We start from the raw sequence: 22,104 nt of genomic DNA on the forward strand, positions 1-22,104 counted from the left end.
CTTTAAACACAAAGATATCTCCTTCCATTGTCAAAAGGTTCCTTGGTTTTCTGTTTCTCAAAGTCACAATTTTAATTCCCCAAATTAAAATGTAGTTCTTTTGTTAAGCAATTTACATCAAAGCTAAAGTAAATAAAATACGTTTTGAAAGAAATCCTCTATTAAAGAGTAAAGAGCATCAGCATCAAGCTATCAGTGCTAACTCTAACTTAACAGAGGGCCATTTTTAGTTTTCTAGAAACTTGTGCCATCACATAACAGCACATGGAAGACACTTTTCTGAACACACCTCTTGATCCGTGAAGATCTCAATGAAGTTTTGGAAGGAAAAGGACCCTGACTGAAGAATGAGTTCTCCTGTGTTTTCAAAGCACTGTCCACTTAGTACAAGGAGTTTGTGTCTTGCAACATCTGTGATCATTAAACGCACCTAGAATGAAGGAGAGAAGCACATCAATAATGGGAGTTGCCATGTGTTTCTATATTTCTCTGAGAACATGCAGTTTACCTTGCCTAATTAAAAACATATTTTGCACCAGTCTTCCAGGACTGTTGAAATATTATCAAGTTACAAGGAACAAAAGGGAAAAAAGGAGGCACAAGGAGTGATTAGAGAGAAGGCCTAATGAATAAACAAAACATGGAAAAAGGAACAAGGAGCAGAAGAGAATAAAATTTGAATGAAAAAATAATATTTTCATGAACAAATACATTCCTTATGTAACTTGGTGAATTTTAATAGCACTGTATCAGGACAGCCTTGGCCAACTGTTTCACACATGATAATGAGGGACAACTACATGTGTCAGACTCAGTTTTTGGAAGGTCATTCTTTTTTTCCCAGTATACAGCATGACTTGCCATTCAGTTGCAAAAACATCACTGAAAATTAACAGCCACAAATCACAATTCTGCTTCACCATAATCATAAACTTGAACTTCAGGCACTCAGATACAGTCACATGCATCATTTACATCTCATGATATCACTAAGTATGGGCACTATAACTTCTTAAAGTGTGGCAGCCAAAGACCTTTTTCAATAAACATTAGCAAATTATGTGGATGCCTAATGCCTCAAAGTAGCTTGCTACCGAGAAATAACCTTCTTCTGCATTTTAAAATAACTCAACTATTTTAAAGTAGATTCTTGTTACTTGATCCTCACTGCAGCTAGTAATAATTCCTGTTTCCACCCAGGGGGAGATTTACTTGTATGCTAAGAAAAATCCATATATTCAGTGTACTTCTATTGGCTGAATTCAACTTAAATTGAAGAACAAAAGTAAACAAAACTTTTGTAAGACTATGTACTGTTGAGTAAACACTCTGCAAATATTTCAAAAGCCTTGTCCAACACTGAAACATCAATTCAAATTAAGGTAAGGTACGAATCTCATGTGTAGCAATTCCTCTGTTCAAGGAGAATTAAGTTAAACCAGAATGGTGATCTTGACTTTCAGCAGCATAAAGTTCCTTTAATTAAACACAGGACTAATGCTGGTTTATCACTATTTGCACCAGATGATTATAAATTCAACAATATCTTTGCTAGATCAAGTTTATTTATTTCTGTTTCAGACAAGAATATAGATACATGCAGCTGGCTGTCTGATGTGTGTTACTGAAATTCTGTCTGCTGTAGTTGTAATCAAACCATAAAAGAACTGGCTTCCACTTCTACATTTTCATAGAATCCTAGAATATCCAAGTTGGAAGGGACCCACAAGGATCATCAAGTCCAACTCCTGAGTCCCCAAAGGACCACCCAAAAAACCACAAACTAAAACAAAAAAACAGATCATGTGTCTGAGAGTGTTGTCCAAATGCTTCTTGAACTCCAGCAGGCTTGGTGCCATGACCACTTCCCTGGGGAGCCTGTTCCACTGCCCAACCACCCTCTTGGTGAAGAACCTTTTCCTGATATCCAGCCTGAACCTCTCCTATCTCGCAGCTTCAAGACATTCCCTCAGGTCCTATCGCTGGTCACCAGAGAGAAGAGATCAATGCCTGCCTCTCCGCTCCCCCTCATGAGGAAGTTGTAGACCACGATGAAGTCTCCCCTCAGTCTCCTCTTCTCCAGGCTAAACAAACTAAGTGACTTCAGCCACTCCTCATATGTCTTACCCTCTAGACCCTTTACCATCTTTGTAGCCCTCCTTTGGACACTCTCTAACAACTTCATGTCTTTCTTATACTGTGGCACCCGAAACTGTACACAGTACTCAAGGTGAGGCCGCACCAGCACAGAGTAGAGCAAGACGATCACTTCCCTTCTCAATCACAACAGGCGGTTGGCCCTCTCGGCCACCAAGGCATACTGCTGGCTCATGTTCAGCTTGCTGTCAACCAGAACCCCCAGATCCCTTTCTGCGGGGCTGCTCTCCAGCATCTCATCCCCCAGTTTGTATGTATAACCAGGGTTGTGCCTTCCCAGGTTCAGAATATGGCACTTGCTCTTGTTAAACTTCATATTGTTGGCAATTGCCCATCTCTCTAATTTGTCTAATTTGAAGAGTCCAGAAGCTGCCCCATGTTAGATAAGGGCCAGTTTCAGCCGTCTTCAAAGTGACCTGCCGCTGCCCAGAGCTGAGCCAATAAGCGATGTTGTTTGAGCCTCTGTGTACTGGATCTGGCTAGGATGGAGTTAACTTTCCCCGCAGTGGCCCATACAGTGCTGTGCTCTTCACCTGTAGCTAGAACAGCATTGGTATCACACCAATGTTTTGTCTACTGCTGAGCAATAGTGGCACAGCTGGATAGTTGGACTACCTCCAACCCCCCCTCCCCAAGAGCCAGCAGGCTAGGGGTGGGCAAGAGGTGGGGAGGGGACATCACCAGGGCAGCTGACCTAAACCAACCAAAGGGATATTCCATAACATATGATGTCACACTCAGTAATAAAAGGTGGAAAGGGGAAGGAGAAAGGGAGGACTCTTGTTATGAAGATGTCTGTCCTCCCAAACTACCACTATGCATATTGAGGCCCTGCTTCCCGGGACGTGGCCGAACATCACTCGTTGATGGGAAGTAGAGAATAATTTCTTTTCTCTCTCTCTGTGCTTCCTTGTGGCTTTTGCTTGTTTTTTCCCCCTGGTCCTTTTCCCTTTAATTAAATTATCCTTATCTCAACCTGTGAGTCTTTTTTTTTTCTTTCCACCATACTTTCTTCTCCTCCCCTTCTTCTGAGGAGGGGGAGTGAGAGAGTGATTGTGGTGGAGTTCAGATGCCCAGCAAAGTAAAACCACCACACTGTGAGAGCATATTTAAGAAAGGGGAAAAACCTGCTGCTCAGCAGTAGCTGGGAGAGTGAGGAGTGAGAAACAGCCTTGCAGACACCAAGGTCAGTGAAGAAGGAGGGGGAGGAGGTGCTGTGCTCCAGGTGTTGGAGCTTAAGTTCCCCTGTGGCCTGTGAAGAGGACCATGGTGGAACAGGCTGTCCGCCTGCAGCCTATGGAGTACCATGGCAGAGCAGATCTCCACACTGCAGCACATGAAGGAGCCCCCGGTGGAGCAGATGGATCTGACCTGAAGGAAGCTGTGACCTATGAAGAACCCCTGCTGGAGCAGACTCCAGGCCAGACCTGTAGCATGTGGAGAGGAGCCCACACAGGAACAGGTGACCTGGCAGGAGCTGCCGTCCATGGGGGACCCATGTTGGAGCAGTTTGCTCCTGATGGATGGACCCCATGGTATGGACCCTTATTTGGAGCAGTTCTTGAAGATCTGCTGCCTGTGGGAAGCCCATGCAGGATCAGTTCGGGAAGTACTGCATCCCATGGGAGGGACCCCACATTGGAGCAGGGGAAGAGAGTGGCGGTGAAGGAGAGGTGGAGATGAAGCAGTATGGATTGACTGCAACACACATTCCCTGTTCCCTTGCACCGCTCGGGGGGAGGACATAGAAGAGGGTAGATGGAGGGGAAAGGTTTTTTTAGTTTGCTTTTAGATTCTCACTGCTCTAGTCTGTTAGTAATAGGCAATAAATTATATCAATCTCCCCAATGCCAAATTTGTTTTACCCAAATCAAAAAAATCAAACGGTTTGGGGTAATCTGTGAGTCCCAGTGCAGGAGCAGATTTTAAGGCCTCTTTGATATCTTTGAATGCGAAGACTAACCACAACTCCCATTCCCCTGTTCCCCTGTGCCGCTCGGGGGGAGGAGATGGAAGAGGGTGGATGGGGGGAAGGTGGTTTTAGTTTTTCTTTGTTTCTCACTGCTCTAGCTTGCTACAAATAGGCAATAAATTTCTCTAATCTCCCTACACCGAGTCTGTTTTGCCCATCATAATTGTTGAGTGATCTCCCTGTTGAGCTTATCTCAACCCTTGAGCCCTTTTCACCTTATTTTCTCCCCCTTTCCCTTTGTGGAGGTGGAGTGAGACATTGGTTGTGGTGGAGCTCAGCTGTACAGCTGATTAAAACCACCACACCTGTGCAATAGTGTCCATGGTCAGCTCCTTGATCATGAGACCATCTGTATGTTGCATCTCTTCCTTGATGGCCTGAGGTGTCATCACCCACCAAGCTATAAATAATTCACCCTTACGTTGCCAGTCCAGATCCACCCATGCCACTTCAGTCTTAGCAGCCTGATCCACCTGCTGGTTCTTTTCATGTTCGCCGAGGCGATCAGCTCTGGGCGGGCGCATTCTGCAGTGGAGCGGAGGATCACGGCATAGAGAGGGATTTCCTGAGCTAGGGAAGCTCCAGGGGAGTACAGAGTCCTGCTAGGGGCTTGCGGTTTGTGAGAAAACTACGAGTTGTGGGTAGGGCCAGCAGTAACATCCATCACCCCCCACTCCTCCATAAGCAACCCATAGGGAGCTCGAGTGGACAAACAGGGCATGGCGCATCAGTCAGGGCGTGGCGTGGCAGTTTGCATGGCAGTTTGCGCGGGAAGGCACCCCTTTGAGGAAGCGCCATTCCACTATCCAAGCAGGAAGCGCATAGTACACCTTAACCCCGCACCCAGATCTCCACAGGCCAAGGGCACACATCTTTTCCATCTTTCCCGCTCCTCAAGGCAGAATAGTGAGCACTTTTCTCAGGGCAAAGGCTGCGGCTCTGGCTGCGTGGTCTGTTCTGTCTTCTCCAGTGGTGGCTGATGCCTCCACCCAGACACAGCTACCGAGGGGTGAGGTTGCAGTGCAGACTTTTGACTGCTGGAAGTGACTAGATCTTTCCCCTGGGGCAGGGACATGTGGCAGACCTGCCTGAAAAAAAGTGTGCCCAGGTGGAGGACCTCCTGCACCAGGTGGACGAACTGCAGTGAGAAGGCTGCTTAGCATCAGGGAGGCTGAAGAGGAGTAAGACAGCTGGATCCTAGTACAGTCTTCAGGGGACCCACACCCCATGACCAAACAGCCTGAAACTCCCTTACTGGCATTCACAGAAGGGAAGGGGGCCAATAACACAGGGAAGTGGAAGCTGGCAACAACAAGAACCAGCAGGAAGAAGAGTCTTACCCCAAAGCCCGAGTTCCTTACAGAATTGCTTCACTCCTCTGTGGACTGAAAAGGAAAGACATATTGCAGGGAGGGTGGAGCTGAATAAGACAGCCTGGTCTGCTCCCCATGTAACATCTAGTCCACCTAAGAAAAGGTGAAAGGTGATAGTAGTAGGAGACTCTCTTCTGAAAGGTACAGAGGCATCCATCTGCTGACCTGATCCGCTCTTGAGGGAAGTCTGATGCTTACCTGGGGCTTGTATCACGGATGTCATCAAGAGACTGAGAAGCCTTGTACAGCCTAATGAATATTATCCACTCCTGCTGTTTCATGTGGGCACCAGTGATGCAGCCAACAGCAGTTTGAGGATTATCAAGAGGGATTACAAAGCCCTGGGAGCAGCAGTAAAGGACTTGGGAGTGCAGATGTTTTCTTCATCAGTCCTGCTCGTAAAAGGGAAGGGGATTGAAAGGGCCAGTCAAATCTGGCAAATCAATGGATGGTTCCAGGATGGTTGGTGTTTCAGACAGAGGTTCAGCTACTTAGACCAGGGGATCTGGCCCAGTCAGCATGGGTTCATGAAAGGCAAGTCCTGCCTGACCAATCTCATCTCCTTCTATGACCAGGTAACCCTCCTGGTGGATGAGGGAAAGGCTGTTGACGTAGTCTACCTAGAATTCAGCAAAGCCTTTGACACGGTCTCCCACAGTATTCTCCTGGAGAAGCTGGCAGCCCATGGCTTGGACACGTATGCTCTTTGTTGGGTTAAAAACTGGCTGGATGACCAGGCCCAGAGAGAGGTGGTGAATGGAGTGAAATCCAGCTAGCAATTCGTCATGAGTGGTGTTCCCCCGGGGTCAGTGTTGGGGCCCATCCTCTTTAGTGTCTTTAATGATGAGTTGGACTAGGGAATTGAGTGCACCCTCAGGAAGTTTGCAGACGACACCAAGTTGGGGGGAAGTGTCAGTCTGCCCGAGAGTAGGAAGGCCCTGCAGAGGGACCTGGGAAGGCTGGATTCCTGGGCAGAGGCCAATGGGATGAGGTTCAACATGGCTAAGTGCTGGGTCCTGCACTTTGGCCACCTCAACCCCATGCAATGCTATGGGCTCGGGGCAGAGTGTCTGGAAAGCTGTGCAGAGGAAAAGGATCTGGGGGTGTTGGTTAATGCTTGCCTGAACATGAGCCAGCAGCGTGCCCAGGTGGCCAAGAAGGCCAACGGCATCCTGGCTAGTATCAGGAATAGTGTAGCCAGCAGGACCAAGGAGGTGATCATCCTCCTGTACTCAGCTCTGGTGAGGCCGTACCTTGAGTACTGTGTTCAGTTCTGGGCCCGCTTCTGGGCCTCTCACTTCAAGAAACACATTGAGGCCCTGGAGCATGTCCAGAGAAGCTGATGAAGGGTCTGGAACACAGGTATTATGAGGAGTGGTTGAGGAAACTGGGGTTGTTTAGTCTGGAGAAGAGAAGGCTCAGGGGATAACTTATTGCTCTCTACAACTACCTGAAAGGAAGTTGTGGGGAGCTGAGGGTCAGCCTCTTCACACAGATAACTAGCGATAAGACAAGAGGGAATGGCCTCAAGTTGCACTAGGGGAGGTTCAGGTTGGAATTTAGGAGACATTTCTTCTCAGCAAGAGTAGTTAGGCATTGTGAGAGGTTGCCCAGGGAGGTGGTGGAGTCACCATCCCTGGGGGTGTTTTAGAAAAGGTTGGACGTGGTGCTTAGTGACATGGTTTACTGGGTGATATTCGTGGTAAGGATCAGTTGGACTAGATGATCTTGGAGGTCTTTTGTAACCTTAACAATTATATGATTCTATGATTCTATGACCATGGGAATCGCTTTGAGAAACCTGGTCTGCTGGGGGCTGATGGGGTCCACCTGTCAGAGAAGGGGAAAAGCATCTTTGGTCATAGGTTTGCCAAGCTGGTGAAGAGGGCTCTAAATGGGAGTTGCTGGGGGAGGGGAACCTTAATTCATCCCGCTCCTCCCAGTTTGAGGCTAGTGTCAGTGATAGATGCCCAGAGCCTGGAGAAGGGTCATGGGTCAGCAGGAGAGCACCTGAAAAGCAGCACAAAGGAATTCCAGACACTCCAGCCAGTAAGTCAGCTTCATCAGGGGCCCAACTTAAATGTCTCTATGCTCACACATGGGGAATAAACAAGAGGAGTTAGAGATGTACACATGCCTGCAGGGCTATGACCTCATTGGCATTACAGAGACATGGTGGGATGGCTCCCATGACTGGGGTGTTGGAATTGAAGGATACAGGCTCTTTAGAAAAGACAGGCACGAGAAACAAGGAGGGGGTGTTGCCCTCTATGTCAATGAGCTGCTGGAGTGCATGGAGCTCTGCCTGGGGATGGATGAGGAGCTGACAGAGAGCTTATGGGTCAGGATTAAAGGGAGGGAAGGGGCAAATGACATTATAGTGGGGGTCTGCTACAGGCCACCTGATCAAGAAGACCAAGCAGATGAGGCCCTCTATAGACAGACAGGAGCAGACTCAGATTCACAAGCCCTGGTTCTCATAGGGGACTTCAACCACACCGATATGTGTTGGAGGGACAGCACAGCAGGGCTTTGGCCATCCAGGAGGTTCCTGGAATGCACTGATGACAACTTCCTTCTCCAAGGGATAGAGGAGCCAATGAGGAGAGGTGCTATGCTGGACCTCATTCTCACCATCAAGGAGGGGCTGGTGGGGAATGTGAAACGCAAGGGCAGCCTTGGCTGCAGTGACCATGACATGGTGCAGTTTAGGATCCTGAGGGCAAGGAGGACAAAGTACAGCAAGCTTACTACCCTGTATTTCAGGAGAGCAGACTTTGGCCTCTTCAGGAATCTGCTTGGTAGAGTCCTGTGGGACAAAACGCTGGGGGGAAGACGGGCACAAGAAAGCTGGTTAATATTCAAGGATCACCTCCTCCAAGCTCCAGAGCAATGCATCCCAACAAAGAGGAAGTCAGGCAAAAACACCAGGAGGCATCCATGGATGAACAAAGAACTCCAGGTCAAAGTCAAGCAGAAACAGGAGGCCTACAGAGAGTGGAGGCAAGGACAGATAGCCTGTGAGGAATACAAAGAAATTGTCCAAGCAGCCAGGGATCAGGTTAGGAAAGCCAAAGCCCTTTTAGAATTTTTAGCCCTTTTTAGCCCTTTGGCCAGTACATCAAGGGCAACAAGAAAGGCTTCTGTGGGTACATCAGTGATAAAAGGAAGACTAGAGAAATTGTGGGCCCTCTCTGGAAGGAAACAGGAGACCTGGTTACCTGGAATACAGAGAAGGCTGAGGTACTCAATGAATTTTTTGCCTCAGTCTTCACCAGCAAGAGCTGTAACCACATTGCCCAAGTCCCAGAAGGCAAAGGCAGGGACTGGGAGAATGAAGAACCTCCCACTACTGGAGAAGATCGGTTTCAAGACCAGCTAAGGAACCTGAAGGTGCGCAAGTCCATGGGACCTGATGAGGTGCATCCATGGGTCCTGAGGGAACTGGTGGATGAAGTTTCTAAGCCACTGTCCATCATATTTGAGAAGTCATGGCAGTCTGGTAGAGTTCCCACTGACTGGAACAGGGGAAACATAACCCCCATTTTTAAAAAGGGAAAAAGGAAGACCCAGGAACTACAGGTGAGTCAGTCTCATCTCTGAGCCTCGCAAGAGCAGATGGAGCAGATCCTCCTGGAAACTATCCTAAGTCACATGGAAAATAAGGAGGTGATTGGTGACAGCCAACATGGTGGCAAGAACAGAATCTTGAGGGCCACAGTGACCAAGTAAAACCTTTTGCTTCATTATGTGTAAAATAAATATTAAAGTTCACACCCCAGAATATGATAATGAGCTTAAAGAAGTACATGCTAAACATATATGACTATAGTACTTGACTCTTCACCCAAATCATGTTAAATTTCACCCCAGGGGCAGGGAACAAATGAGGTTAGGATACAAAAGAGTGTTAGACATTAGTGAAAAAAAAAAAGAAGAAGAAAGAAAAAAATAGAAAAAAGAAAAAGAAAGAGGAAGTTAGTGTTAGGAAGAAAGTTAGAGTGAGGAAAAAAGAAGAGCTGGGGCGAGGCAGGGAGAAGAAATTGGAAACCTAGAAGAGGCAGTCGATGGGTTGTGCTCCTTCTCCTTCACCAAGACAGGGATGCCTTCTTGGTAAGCTCTGTGCTTTCACCCTTTGATGAGGAATACCCAGGATAGCATTTTGCAAGCACTGTTATAATATATTAGCGCTATTCCAGTAAGAGTATTTATCAACGGCAATTCCAAATCTGTTATATCTGTTGCCTTATTAAATATGTTCAACTTTGTGAAACTGTCTCAGTGAAAGCTCTTAGCAGGGCTCTGAAACTGGCAAACATTGAACCATAAATAATTTCAGCTTTGTGAGACTGTCTCACTGAAAGCCCTTACAGGGCTATGAAACAGGCAAACTCCAGACTCTAAGTCCCCTTTAACCCAACACAAAAGAATGACAAGCAACAGTGACAGAAAGAGCATTCCTCTATTTTTGGCAGTTCCTTCTGCTCCCCACCCCCCCACACACATACACTTTATAGCTTTTTACTCTGAAATCCTGAGTGTGTTAAAGACAACTTAAAGAGCTGCTACCCAGCTAATAAGTACCTCTAATGCAGTGTAAGAGTTTTTCCACTCAATATTTTACTCAATGAACTGCTATTAACTAAGGCGACTTATCCATTTTTTAAACTTTTAAAACTTTAGAAACTTCATTTGTTTCAGTGTGTTTCTTCCTGTTTGTGTTTAATATCATTTAAGGTTGACAAAAAATAGATTTTTTTAATGAAATACTACAAGCAGAGACACTTCATTTCCCAAAAGAAATTGTAACATGTCAGTGCTTCCCAGCACTGGCTAGCAATGCAGTTATCACTATTTTTTCAGCCTTCACTAGCAAAATTTCTGTTTTGTCTTTGAACTACATGCTCAGTTCTTTGACTCTAGTGAGACAGGGAACAAGATAAAGGATGTTGATTCCATAGGTCTTAGATAACACAATTATATGTTAATGACCACAAAGTTAAGGGAGTAAAAGAGTGTATGCATAGATAATAGCACCAGAAAGAACTGGCTTGACTGCTGATGTCTGTCAAAGACAGGAAAGGTCAGAAGTTTAGCAGCGAGGAAGACTTCTGGCCTTCATCAAAAGACCACCAGAGTATGCTGGATGACCACCCAAGGACTCCAGTACGCATGCGAATGGGGGCGGGAACCTATGTTAATGATTCTTTGGAGAGCTGATGAATATGCAAGAGACTTATGGGAAATTAGATGAATATGCATATAGGCCACTAATAAAAGCACACTGCCGGTAACCCTTGGTGTGTGTTAGGCAGATCGATCCCACACACACCCGGCACCGTAATAAAGAATACCTGCTTAATAACTTTAGTTATTGAGTTTTCACTGCATCAGTTTGGCGACCCAGATGGGACACTCTGTCCAGCTGCAGGAGCTGCTGAGATGTGGGACTCTCTAGGCGTGCGCCAGGAAATTCTCGGAGGGACTCCTCACCTCAGCTGGCTCACCGTGGGGACAGACAAGAACCATCTTTTCCAAAGGTATTCTTCTTGGAATTTTGTTTGGTTGGTATACTGTTGTTTTGTAAGGTATCCATAAAGCATAGAAGATGTTCTATGTTGGGTGCCGTATGTGGGAATAAAAATGTTGTTTTTGCAGAGTTACATTGTTTAAAGGTAAGGAATGTGGTATTGAGATATGCTTGCAGTGATAAGAAAACTTAGCAGGTGACCTTGTAAAATGCAGACAACCAGACTCCTTAGAATAATTAGGTGAAGATCATGGTGTCAAGTCCAGTCAGATAAGTGAAGAAACATTACCACTTCAAATAGTAAAAAAATCAAAAGAAATTTGAAATTTAACAGACCAGCAACTGAAGGCCATGCATTGTCTGTGAAGCATCAGATAGATTGTGAACCTGGATTACCTACTCAGTGGGGAAACAGGGGAGAGTCCCGGTCATCGAGGAAAGAAAGTATATAAACCATACTGTGTGACTAGTAGGCGCCCTCCTGCTTGTGGAACGCCCGCCATTGCAATCGCGAATAAATTACTACTTCACTGAGATCCTCGCCTGAGCCTAAGTTATTGGCTACGGAGTGTTTCTCACAATCTGGGGGCTCGTCCGGGATCCAGTCACCTACCGGGGAGCCCCACCGCCGCAGCAGCAGGAAGGCATGCCCCGCTGATTTCAGCGGTCCTGTGCATCAACGGTGGCGGTTCTGCGGAGAGCTGACAGAGGGCCCGAAACTGATTAAAGAGGCAGGATCCATGAAGTAGTGGGGAAGGGAAGAAGGTAGGCACTCCGGGTTTAAGAACTGATCCGGTAACTCTGTGCACAGACCGAGGTAAGAAATATTAAGTATTGCCTTGGGGGTCGGGTGAGACTCTGTGTGATGTGTGATTGAAACGTACTTTTGTACAAAGCAAGTGTGGAGTCCTGATCCGCGGTTCCGTAGCTCCACGAGGGGCACAGCCAGAGCCGGATGAAGCATGAGATAAGAGAGAGAAAGGAAGAGTCTCGGGAAATTTGGTGTACGGTAAGCCCTTGCACAGGGAAGTGCTTGGCAGTACACCAGGGAATCTGGTAAACTCATAGGCGTGCAGTACCCCTTGCACGGTAAAGTGCTTGGCAGTACACCCCCATTTTCCAGAATCAGAACGTTAGTGTGTGGTACCCTGCAGGAGGTAAATTTCTGTAGCAGCACACTGACAAGGGCTAGGACAAATGGGAAAATATGGGTTCCAAGGAACAGGGAGATATCCCTGGGGGAGTGCCTACCGAAAATTCTTCCTGAAGAATGATAAGAAATTGGAAAAATAATCACAAAATTGGAGGAAATGATAAAAGAAGAAAATGGTTAAATATTGTGTATCAGACTGGACAAAAGAACCAATTAAGGAAACAGCAGTATTTTGGCCAAAATATGGGTCTGATGAAAATTCAGACTTGAAATTTATATGTAAACAATAAGATTCCTTTTTCGGAGAAGGAGCCAAGTTATGCTCCCTATAATCCTAATATTGCACCGGTGGCAGCAGCAGTCGCTCCAGGAAGGGAGACAGGGCCTGCAATTAACACTGTCCCTGGAGAAGGAGTGCACTCTAGGCTCCGGCAAGAATTAGAACAACCTAGAAGAGATACTGAGAATTTCGCCTTCCCTGATACTAGCAGTACTAACACTCCTATGTATCCTCTTAGGTGAGCTCCCCCCCTCCTTACCAGCAGAGAGGTTAGGAGTTTTAAGGAGATGAAGTCTTTAATTGAGGATCCCATCAGGCTAGCTGAACTATTAGACCAGTTCCTAGGACCTAACTTATACTCCTGGGGGGAAATGATGTCTATACTAAGTCTGTTGTTTACAGGGGAAGAAATGAGAATGATCAGGAGGAGAGCTGCTATACAAGAATGAGAAGGAGCTCATCCTCTGGGACCAGGGGTAATACCGGCAGGGCAGAAATACCCACTTGCTGATCCTGGCTGGAGTGGTGATAGTGTGCAGCACAAGGGGTCATGTGGGAGACTTGGGGTTGGGGTGGGGGAGTGCTTGGGGGTGAGTTCCGAGGACCCGGTATCCCAAGGCCTCTTGAAAGTTCATTTTGTGATTAAAGCTTGGAAGATATACAGAAAAAGCTCCAGAAGGTGGGGGGATGTAGTGAACAGTCACTGTGGGGGGGCCTTCCTGTGGGAAGCCCTGAAGGTGTGTGTCAGGAGGGGAGATGAGAAGGAAAAGGCAGAGAGCGAAACTAATGGTATTGACAGTGTAGCAGGTAGTCAGGCAGAGGATTGGAGAAAGAGGAAGAAACTCTTCAGGGGGAGTCGGGGCCAGGATGGAAAGGAGAGGAGGAGAGATGAAGGAATGGCAGGCAAGGAAGGCTGCCTGTGTTGCAGCCTGAATCTTAGCAGGGACAGGTTTTGATGGGGTGTTTTAAGTGTGGCCAGGCTGGCCACTTCAGGTAGGAATATCCGGAGTGGAAGAAGGAGAGAAGGAAAATGGGATGAAATATGGTATACTGATATGTTGTTTCAGCATCCTGGAGGGAGAAAGGTATGGAATTAAGTTGGCCAATGACTGAGCCTTTGGTGAAAGTACAGGCTGGAGAAAGATAGAAGTGTTAAAAAGGGTTATTGAAGGTGTTAAAGGTGTGGTATGTAGTGGTTGACAGAGCTGTTTGAAGTTGAATGAGCAGGGAAAGAGGATGTAGGCATTATCTAAGTAACAGTCTAGAAGTTTTGGTATATTTGCTGTGGTGTTTGGTCAGTTTCCCAAGTAATAGGGAGGGACGGGGGATGGGGGGGGGGACGACGACAGCCTGCTCCACCAGGGGCCTCTCCACAGGCCACAGTGGGGCTTCGGCTCAGGCGCCTGGAGTGCCTCCTCCCCCTCCTTCTGTGCTGACTTTGGTGTCTGCGGGAAGGTTTCTCACTCCTCATACTCCCAGCTGCTGTTGAGCAGCAGGTTTTTGTTTGTTCGTTTTCATTTTCTTGGATGTGCTCTCACAGAGGCACGGACTGTGTTGCTCATGGCTTGGCTCTGGGCAGCGGTGGGCCCCTTTGGGGCCGGCTGAAATTGTCCCTTATCTGCCATGGGGAGTGTGATAAATTAGCGGGTGTTTGTTCATTGTCTTTAAAAGGAATTCAGAGGATCTGCTGAGAAGATAAGGTTTTGCAATTTACGACCTTGTTAAGGGGGAAGACTAAGCAAGTAGATAGTGGGGTGGGGGTGTTGGATAAACATCCTTGGTAAAACAAAGACTCTGTGAAATACTGTTTCCCGCTTCACTACCCTCCCCCTTGAACACGAGCACAATGCATGATCATTGAAAGAAAAACAACGACCCCCAACAACGAACTGCACAGCTTCAGAAGGTCCAACAAGTCCTGACAAGCCGAAACTTGGATGCTATAAAACGGCGACACTGAAAAGGGAAAGTTGCGTGCTGTGGTGGAGCGGAGACTCCCCAGCCGCCCAGCGCTGTTTTGCTTGTGCCTGCTTACTTAATTAATAAAATATTTCTGATAGACCAAGAAATTTGTATGGTCTCACTTATAACAAATTTGGTGCCGTGACTCGGATAAAGACGGATTGACTGGGAATCCCTCTAGGGGAGGCGCCCCGCCGATTCTGGCGGCCCCGGGAACGGGAAATCCCGCTCGAGCCCTTCACCGACGAACCCAAAATTAGGCACAAGCAAATAAAACCGGTAACCCCAAGCAATCTTTGTGCACGAAGACCGAACGAAGACCCACGGGGTGGGTAAGTATAGGCCGGTGATCCGTTCGGTTGGGGTTGGTGATCCCAGAGTGCGTCTGTGTGAGACGTCCAATTGCGGACGAAGTGAGTGCGGACCCCTCAGTAGTGCGGTTCCCACATCCCGCGAGGGACTGGGCCACGACCAGGGGGAAGCGGCTGTGTGTGTGTGTGAAGGCACTCCGGAAGATGGGACAGAAGAAGAGTAAGCCTTCTGGTCCCATGGGTGGGGTAATGCCTAGTGCTAGGTTGCCCCCTATTCCCCCAGATAGTCCACTGGGGTTAATGATTAAGAATTGGAGTGATTCCCCTTTTAGGCGGGGAAAGGATAAAGTAAAAATGATTCATTATTGTGTTGAAGTTTGGGGAGGTAGGCAAATTATTGGCCCATATTTGGGTCGTTTGAAGACTGGGTTTGCCAAGCCTTAAACATTTATGTAAATACAAAGGAACCTTTTTGTTTAGAGGGGAGCGAATATGCGAGCCTTTGGATTGGCTCAGAGAATCGAGTTAATCTGTACCCTCTGTACCCTTTAAAAGAAAAAGGAGGGGCAAAATTACAAATTGTGGAGCAAGAGATAAAGTACCTGGGTCACCAGTTAAGTAAGGGGACTAAGAAGTTAGACCCAGGCAGAATCAGTGGAATATTGGCTTTAGCGTCCCCGCGAACTAAAAGGCAGGTACGGCAACTGTTAGGGTTGACCGGATACTGTAGACAATGGATAGAAGATTATAGTGGAAAGGTTAAATTTTTATATAACAAGCTGAATAAGGATGGATTACTCAAATGGACAAAAGAAGATGAGGAACGACTGAACAAGTTAAAGGAGGAACTAGTACGCCCCCCAGTGTTAAGCTTACCAGATTTAAGGAGGCTGTTTTGTTTTGTTTTGTTTTTTTTGTGAACAGCGCAGCAGGCACGGCATACGGAATGGGCAAGGAGTTAAAAAAAAAAAAACAAACCTGTGGCCTATTTGTCTAAATTATTGGATCCGGTTAGCCGGGGTTGGCCAAACTGTTTGCAGGTAGTGGTAGCTGCTGCCTTGTTAGCGGAAGAAGCACAGAAGATCACTTTTGGGGGGGAAATCAAAGTAATATCTCTACACAATATATGCGGGGTACTGCAACAGAAGGCAGAGAAATGGATCACTGACGCCAGATTATTAAAATATGAAGGAATTTTGATTTCCTCTCCAAAATTAACATTAGGAACAACCTCCCTACAGAACCCTGCTCAATTTCTTTATGGGGAACCAAATGAGTCCTTAGGACACGATTGCCTCCGAAATATAGAAGAGCAAACGAAATTGAGACCTGATCTAGAGGAGGTGGAATTACCCATCGGTGAACAGATATATGTGGATGGTTCCTCGAGAGTAGTCGAGGGAAAGCAAAAATCAGGATACGCGTTAGTAAACGGGAAAACATTTGAGATAGTGGAATCTGGACCTTTGAGTCCTAGCTGGTCCGCCCAAGCTTGCGAGCTATATGCCATATTGCGGGCCCTAAAATTGTTGAAAAATAAAAGCGGTACAATATATACAGATTCAAAATATGCTTATGGGGTAGTACATACATTTGGTAAAATATGGGAAGAAAGGGGGCTCATCAATTCACAAGGAAAGGGTTTAATACATCAGGAATTGATTACCCAGGTTTTACAAGCTATCAGAGAGCCCAAAGAAATTGCCGTAGTACATATAAAAGGGCATCAAAAAGGCCTCACCTCTCAGGTTAGGGGTAATAATCTAGCAGATCAGGAGGCAAAAAGGGCAGCATTAATGAGTATAAGAATTAGAAGAACGAGGGAAGATTGCCCAGACTGTGGGAAATACTTAATACTTATACTTAAGATATAGTAATTAATATAATAATAATATAATAATATATAATAATGCTTAATATAATACTTAATACTGTGGGAAAGACTTAAAGGAATTTCCATGTTATGATTGCTGGAGTGAATGGGGAGTTGATGGGATTGAATGCAATTGTTCTGAGGAAGAAAGCCCGCCTTATAAAAACTGCTACAAGTGCGGGCCGACTAACTCCCTGTGGTCGAATGGACCCATTCCCCTCCCCTTACTCTGTTTCACTATTACAGAAGAAGACAAGATGACACAAATGGGGGTTCAAAACAAAAAACAAACAAACAAACAAAAAAAAAAAACAAAAAAAAAACGATAAAGGGAAATGGGTACTGCCTGATGGACGGGAAGTGTTACCAAAATCAGTAGCTATGAGGGTGCTACGGAGATTTCATGAACAGATGCACTGGGGTACTCAGGCGTTGGTGGATCAATTTGCCACATATTATATGTGTATAGGGATTTATAATATAGCAAAGAGGATCGTAAATGATTGCATAACTTGTCGGAGGGTAAATGCTCAACACATGAGAAAAAGGGTCCCGGGAGGAGGACGAGAATTGGCACATCGACCTTTTGCAAAGATTCAATTAGATTTTACTGAACTTCCAAAAACGGGGCGATATAGATACTTGTTAGTTATTGTAGACCACCTCACAAACTTTGTTGAAGCATTCCCTACGGCAAGGGCCACAGCTCAAACCGTGGTAAAGATATTATTAGAAAGCATCATACCCAGATACGGGGTAATAGAAGCAATTGACTCTGATCGAGGCCCACACTTTGTGTCAAAGGTATCCCGAGACACGATGAAGGCTCTGGGAATTAAATGGGAATATCACACTCCCTGGCATCCTCAGAGTTCGGGAAAGGTAGAACGAATGAATGGTGGAATTAAAAAGCAACTAACAAAGCTTATGATAGAGACAAAAACCTCCTGGGTGAAATGTTTACCGCTTGCACTATTGAATATCCGGACATAGCCCCGAGCCGATGTCGGAATCTCACCTTTTGAAAGGCTGTATGGTATGCCTTATGATTTAGAGATGCCATCTGATCACCCCCAGGTACAGGATATCCAATTAAAACCTTATTTAATACAGCTTATGAACCGACGGAGGGAGTTGCAAGCGAAAGGCTTGGTGGCTAGATATAGCAATCCATAGGATACAACCTGGAGATAGGGTTCTAATTAAGACATGGAAAGAAACGTCTTTAACACCACGGTGGGGAGGCCCCTATGTTGTTTTACTTATCACAGAGACGGCTATCCGGACGGCTGAGAAGGGGTGAACGCATGCCAGTCGCGTGAAAGGACCGATCCAGAAAAGCGAATGGGAAGCGGTCGCAGGCCCTGATGACTTAAAGCTCACGTTGAAACGAACTCGATAAGTATGGTCTAACTGTCTATGTATCGTAAAAAAAAAAAGGAGGAGAGGGGACCCTGTTTGATCAGAAAAAGGTCGCGGTTACCTGAGAAACTCCCCTGAAGAACACTGCTGCTGCCAAGAAGAACCTGCACCTTGTAGTTCGCTGCAACCGAACTGACAAGCGAGGCAGAGAGTGAAACGGTGGGGAATTACGTGGCCAGGTAAAGAACTCTGGAAAATGGGCCCTAGCCATTTTTTTTTTTGCGATACATAGTAATGGGTACGATTGTTTACACTGTTCCTGGGTCTGCGCACCCTCACAAACCTTTTAAATGGAGCCTGATTAGATGGGAAGATCACCATGTTGTTCAGCAGATAACTACTGCTGGGGGACTGATAGGGGAGGCATCATCTATATAAAGAAGGAAGAGACTAAGAGTCCCCAACGGGTGGGACCAAATCAGAAACTGTCGGGGAGTGTTTTGAGGATTCAGCCTACACAAGCTTTTAGAATGCTAACTCCTAATAGCCCTAAACCACTGGAGGTTGCTAATAAATCAGTAAACCCGGAGTACGGGATTAGAAATGAAGGGGTGACCGGGAATAACATATGGAGAATCATGAATGCTAGTTATCAGTTGTTGAATCAACCAAATCCAGACGTGCCTAGACCTTGCTGGTTATGTCTTGATATAAGGCCCTCATATTACGACGCCATTGGGGATCTGGGAGAGACCACCCGTTCAAACGAAACCGATCCCCCACAATGCAATTGGGGAAGGGATGTAGGAATAACGTTAACGGAAGTAACTGGGAATGGCAGATGCGTAGGCACGGTCCCTGGTGATGTGGGAATAGAAATGTTGTTTTTGCAGTGTTACATTGTTTAGAAGGAAGGAATGTGGTATTGAGATATGCTTACAGTGATAAGAAAGCTCAGCAGGTGACCTCCTAAAATGCAGACAACCAGACTCCTTAGAGCAATCAGGTGAAAATCACTATGTTAAGTCAAGCCAGATAAGGGGAGAAAACATTACCATCTCAAAAACAGGCCGGCAACTGAAGGCCAGGCATTGTCTGTGAAGCATCAGATAGATTGTGAACCTGGATTACCCACTCCAGTGGGGAAACAGGGGAGGGTCCTGTCATCAAAAAGTATATAAACTGTGTTTTTGGAGCTGGTAGGTGCGCTCTCCTGCTTGTGGGGCGCCCGCCATTGCAATCGCGAATGGATTGCTACTTCACTGAGATCCCCGCCTGGGCCTGGGTTGTTGGCTACGGAGTGTTTCTCACAGTAAGAAGTTCCATCTATGCAATATTACAGAAAATGTTACACAATTAGACAAAGAAAAATGGTTAATACCAGCAGATAACACCAGATGGGTATGTTCGTCTCTGGGGGTAACTCCATGCTTATCTTTGAAATTGTTCAACTCGTCTCATGATTTTTGTGTACAGGTAGTAATTATACCTAGGATTCTTTACCATTCTGAGGAGTATATGTACATCCAACATGCTATGGCAAAAAAAACACTTAAGGAAGAGAGAGCCTATTACGGCTGTCACTTTAGCCACTCTGATGATTCTGGGGGCTGCAGGAGCCGGAACTGAAATTACCTCTCTGGTAAAACAAAGCCAAGAATTTACCTCTCTACGCATTGCTGTAGATGAGGATTTGGCCCGTATCGAGCAATCTGTATCAGCTTTAGAGAAATCTGTACGACAAAATCGTAGGGGATTAGATGTGATTTTTCTACAACAAGGAGGATTGTGTGCAGCCCTACGAGAGGAGTGTTGTGTATATGCAGATCATACTGGAGTAGTAAGGGATACAATGACTAAATTGAGAGAAGGGTTAGAAAAACGAAAAATAGAAAATGAAGCCCACCAGAACTGGTATGAATCCTGGTTTAATTACTCACTTTGGCTCACTACACTGCTATCAACTATAGCAGGACCTTTGTTGCTGCTCATATTAACACTAACTTTTGTACCATGTATATTCAATCGAATAATCGCGATTGTAAAAAAAACGATTAGAGGCAGCTCACCTTATGCTTGTGCGTGCGAAATATGAATCTCTTGAACAGGAGGAGGATGACGCAGAAACTTTAATATTGAGCAAACAAGTGCTTCAAAAATTCATCAATGAACAAAATATGTTAGAAAAAGAAAAAGGAGGGATTGTGATAAATTAGCGGGTGTTTGTTCATTGTCTTTAAAAGGAATTCAGAGGATCTGCTGAGAAGATAAGGTTTTGCAATTTACGACCTTGTTAAGGGGGAAGACTAAGCAAGTAGATAGTGGGGTGGGGGTGTTGGATAAACATCCTTGGTAAAACAAAGACTCTGTGAAATACTGTTTCCCGCTTCACTACCCTCCCCCTTGAACACGAGCACAATGCATGATCATTGAAAGAAAAACAACGACCCCCAACAACGAACTGCACAGCTTCAGAAGGTCCAACAAGTCCTGACAAGCCGAAACTTGGATGCTATAAAACGGCGCCACTGAAAAGGGAAAGTTGCGTGCTGTGGTGGAGCGGAGACTCCCCAGCTGCCCAGCGCTGTTTTGCTTGTGCCTGCTTACTTAATTAATAAAATATTTCTGATAGACCAAGAAATTTGTATGGTCTCACTTATAACAGGGAGGCTTCTGGATTTTTCTCGCGGGGGCTGCCACTGCAGCCCCCCCCCCGAACCTTGCCATCGAACCCAATACACTGGGGCATCTAGGTCATTACTGGCCTGTAAAGTATCAGGGATTAAATTAACTAATGAAACCCTAAAAAGTGATGGGGGTAGAAGGGGCTGGGATAACAGTGCCACCTTTGGGGGATACCAAGCTGAGACTAGGGGATAAAATGATCACTGGGCAATTATTGTATGCACCTGAGGCAGGGACTAACTTGTTGGGAAGGGATTTGATGATGAAATTGATCATTCAAATAGTAAGTTGTTAGACTGGAATAGCGGCGTTATTAATGGGGTGCTCTCAAACCCTGAGAGCAAAGATATATTTACCTTCGAGTGGAAAAACCCTGAAATGGGGCGGAAGCAACAACACAGATGGACAATTTTACCTCAAGGGTTTACAGAGTCACCGAAACTATTTGGGCAAGTTCTAGAACAGATTTTGGAGCAATTCCAACCTCCAGAGATGGGGTGTTACTGTTACAATATGTGGATGATCTTTTATTGTCAGGACAGGAGAAAACAGTTGTGAAGGAAGCCACTAAAAAGCTATTCAACTTTCTGGGAAAACAGGGCTTGATTGCATCGAAAAATAAATTACAATATATGGAAAGAGAAGTCAAGTATTTATGACATCTAGTGTCTGAGGGAAAACAGAATTAATTCAGAGAGCATTCAGGGAATTGTTGAAAACTAAGAAAGAACTAAAAAGTTTTAAGAGAATGGTTTTTTTTAAGGAATCAGGAGCCACGAAGTCTGAGGGAAAATGGATACTTCCTGATGGGAGAGAAATGCTGAATAAAGCACCAATGAGGCAAATACGATGTTTTACATCAAGAGAGTCATTGGGAGGTGCAAGCAATGTGTGATGTTGTGCTAAAAAAGTATGTCTGTGTAGGAATATACACTTTAGTGAAGCAAATATGCAGAGGATGTACCATATGTCAAAAGGCAAATAAAAAGGTCATCTGTAACTCACCTAGAGGGGGACGGGAGCCAGGGATTCGACCTTTCCAAAGTATACAGGTAGACTTTACTGAGTTACCTAAAGCAGAGAGACTTAAGTACTTGTGTGTCCTAATTGACCACGTGACTGGATGGGTGTAAGCTTTCCCCTCCGTATCTGCCACTGTGAACATCGTGACTAAGGTATCACTGGAGCAAATAGTCCCTAGATATGGGATAGCTGAAAACATTGATTCAGATCAAGGAAGTCATTTCACTTCACAAGTACTGCAAGGGTTAATGCAGGCCTTAGAGATTGAGTGGGCTTTTCACACCCCCTGGCACCCCTCCTATTCTGGGAAGGTGGAGCGAATGAACCAGACATTAAAGAAGCAATTAACTAAATTAGTGTTAGAAACCCAACTTCCTTGGGTAAAATGCTTACCTTTAGCACTCCTACAGGTTCAAACAGCAC

At 45.7% G+C, this 22,104-nt stretch overlaps 1 protein-coding gene and 1 long non-coding RNA gene across 2 annotated transcripts in view; one reads left to right on the forward strand and one right to left on the reverse strand.

Moving 5' to 3' along the window:
* Nucleotides 1-22,104, reverse strand: part of MAP1B (microtubule associated protein 1B) — a 69,162-nt gene that overhangs the window by 17,456 nt on the left and 29,602 nt on the right. Inside the window, exon 4 of the mRNA XM_080572038.1 lies at nucleotides 290-430. Coding sequence (XP_080428164.1) covers nucleotides 290-430 — 141 coding nt within the window. The remainder of the gene's footprint in view (nucleotides 1-289; nucleotides 431-22,104) is intronic.
* On the forward strand, nucleotides 12,828-20,836 carry LOC308184862. Its single transcript, XR_013942967.1, has 3 exons — nucleotides 12,828-14,759; nucleotides 17,856-19,687; nucleotides 19,819-20,836. It is a non-coding gene; the product is annotated as an uncharacterized lncRNA (long non-coding RNA).

Source organism: Anser brachyrhynchus, assembly GCF_964034855.1.
Source record: "Anser brachyrhynchus genome assembly, chromosome: W".
Taxonomy (NCBI): Eukaryota; Metazoa; Chordata; class Aves; order Anseriformes; family Anatidae; genus Anser; species Anser brachyrhynchus.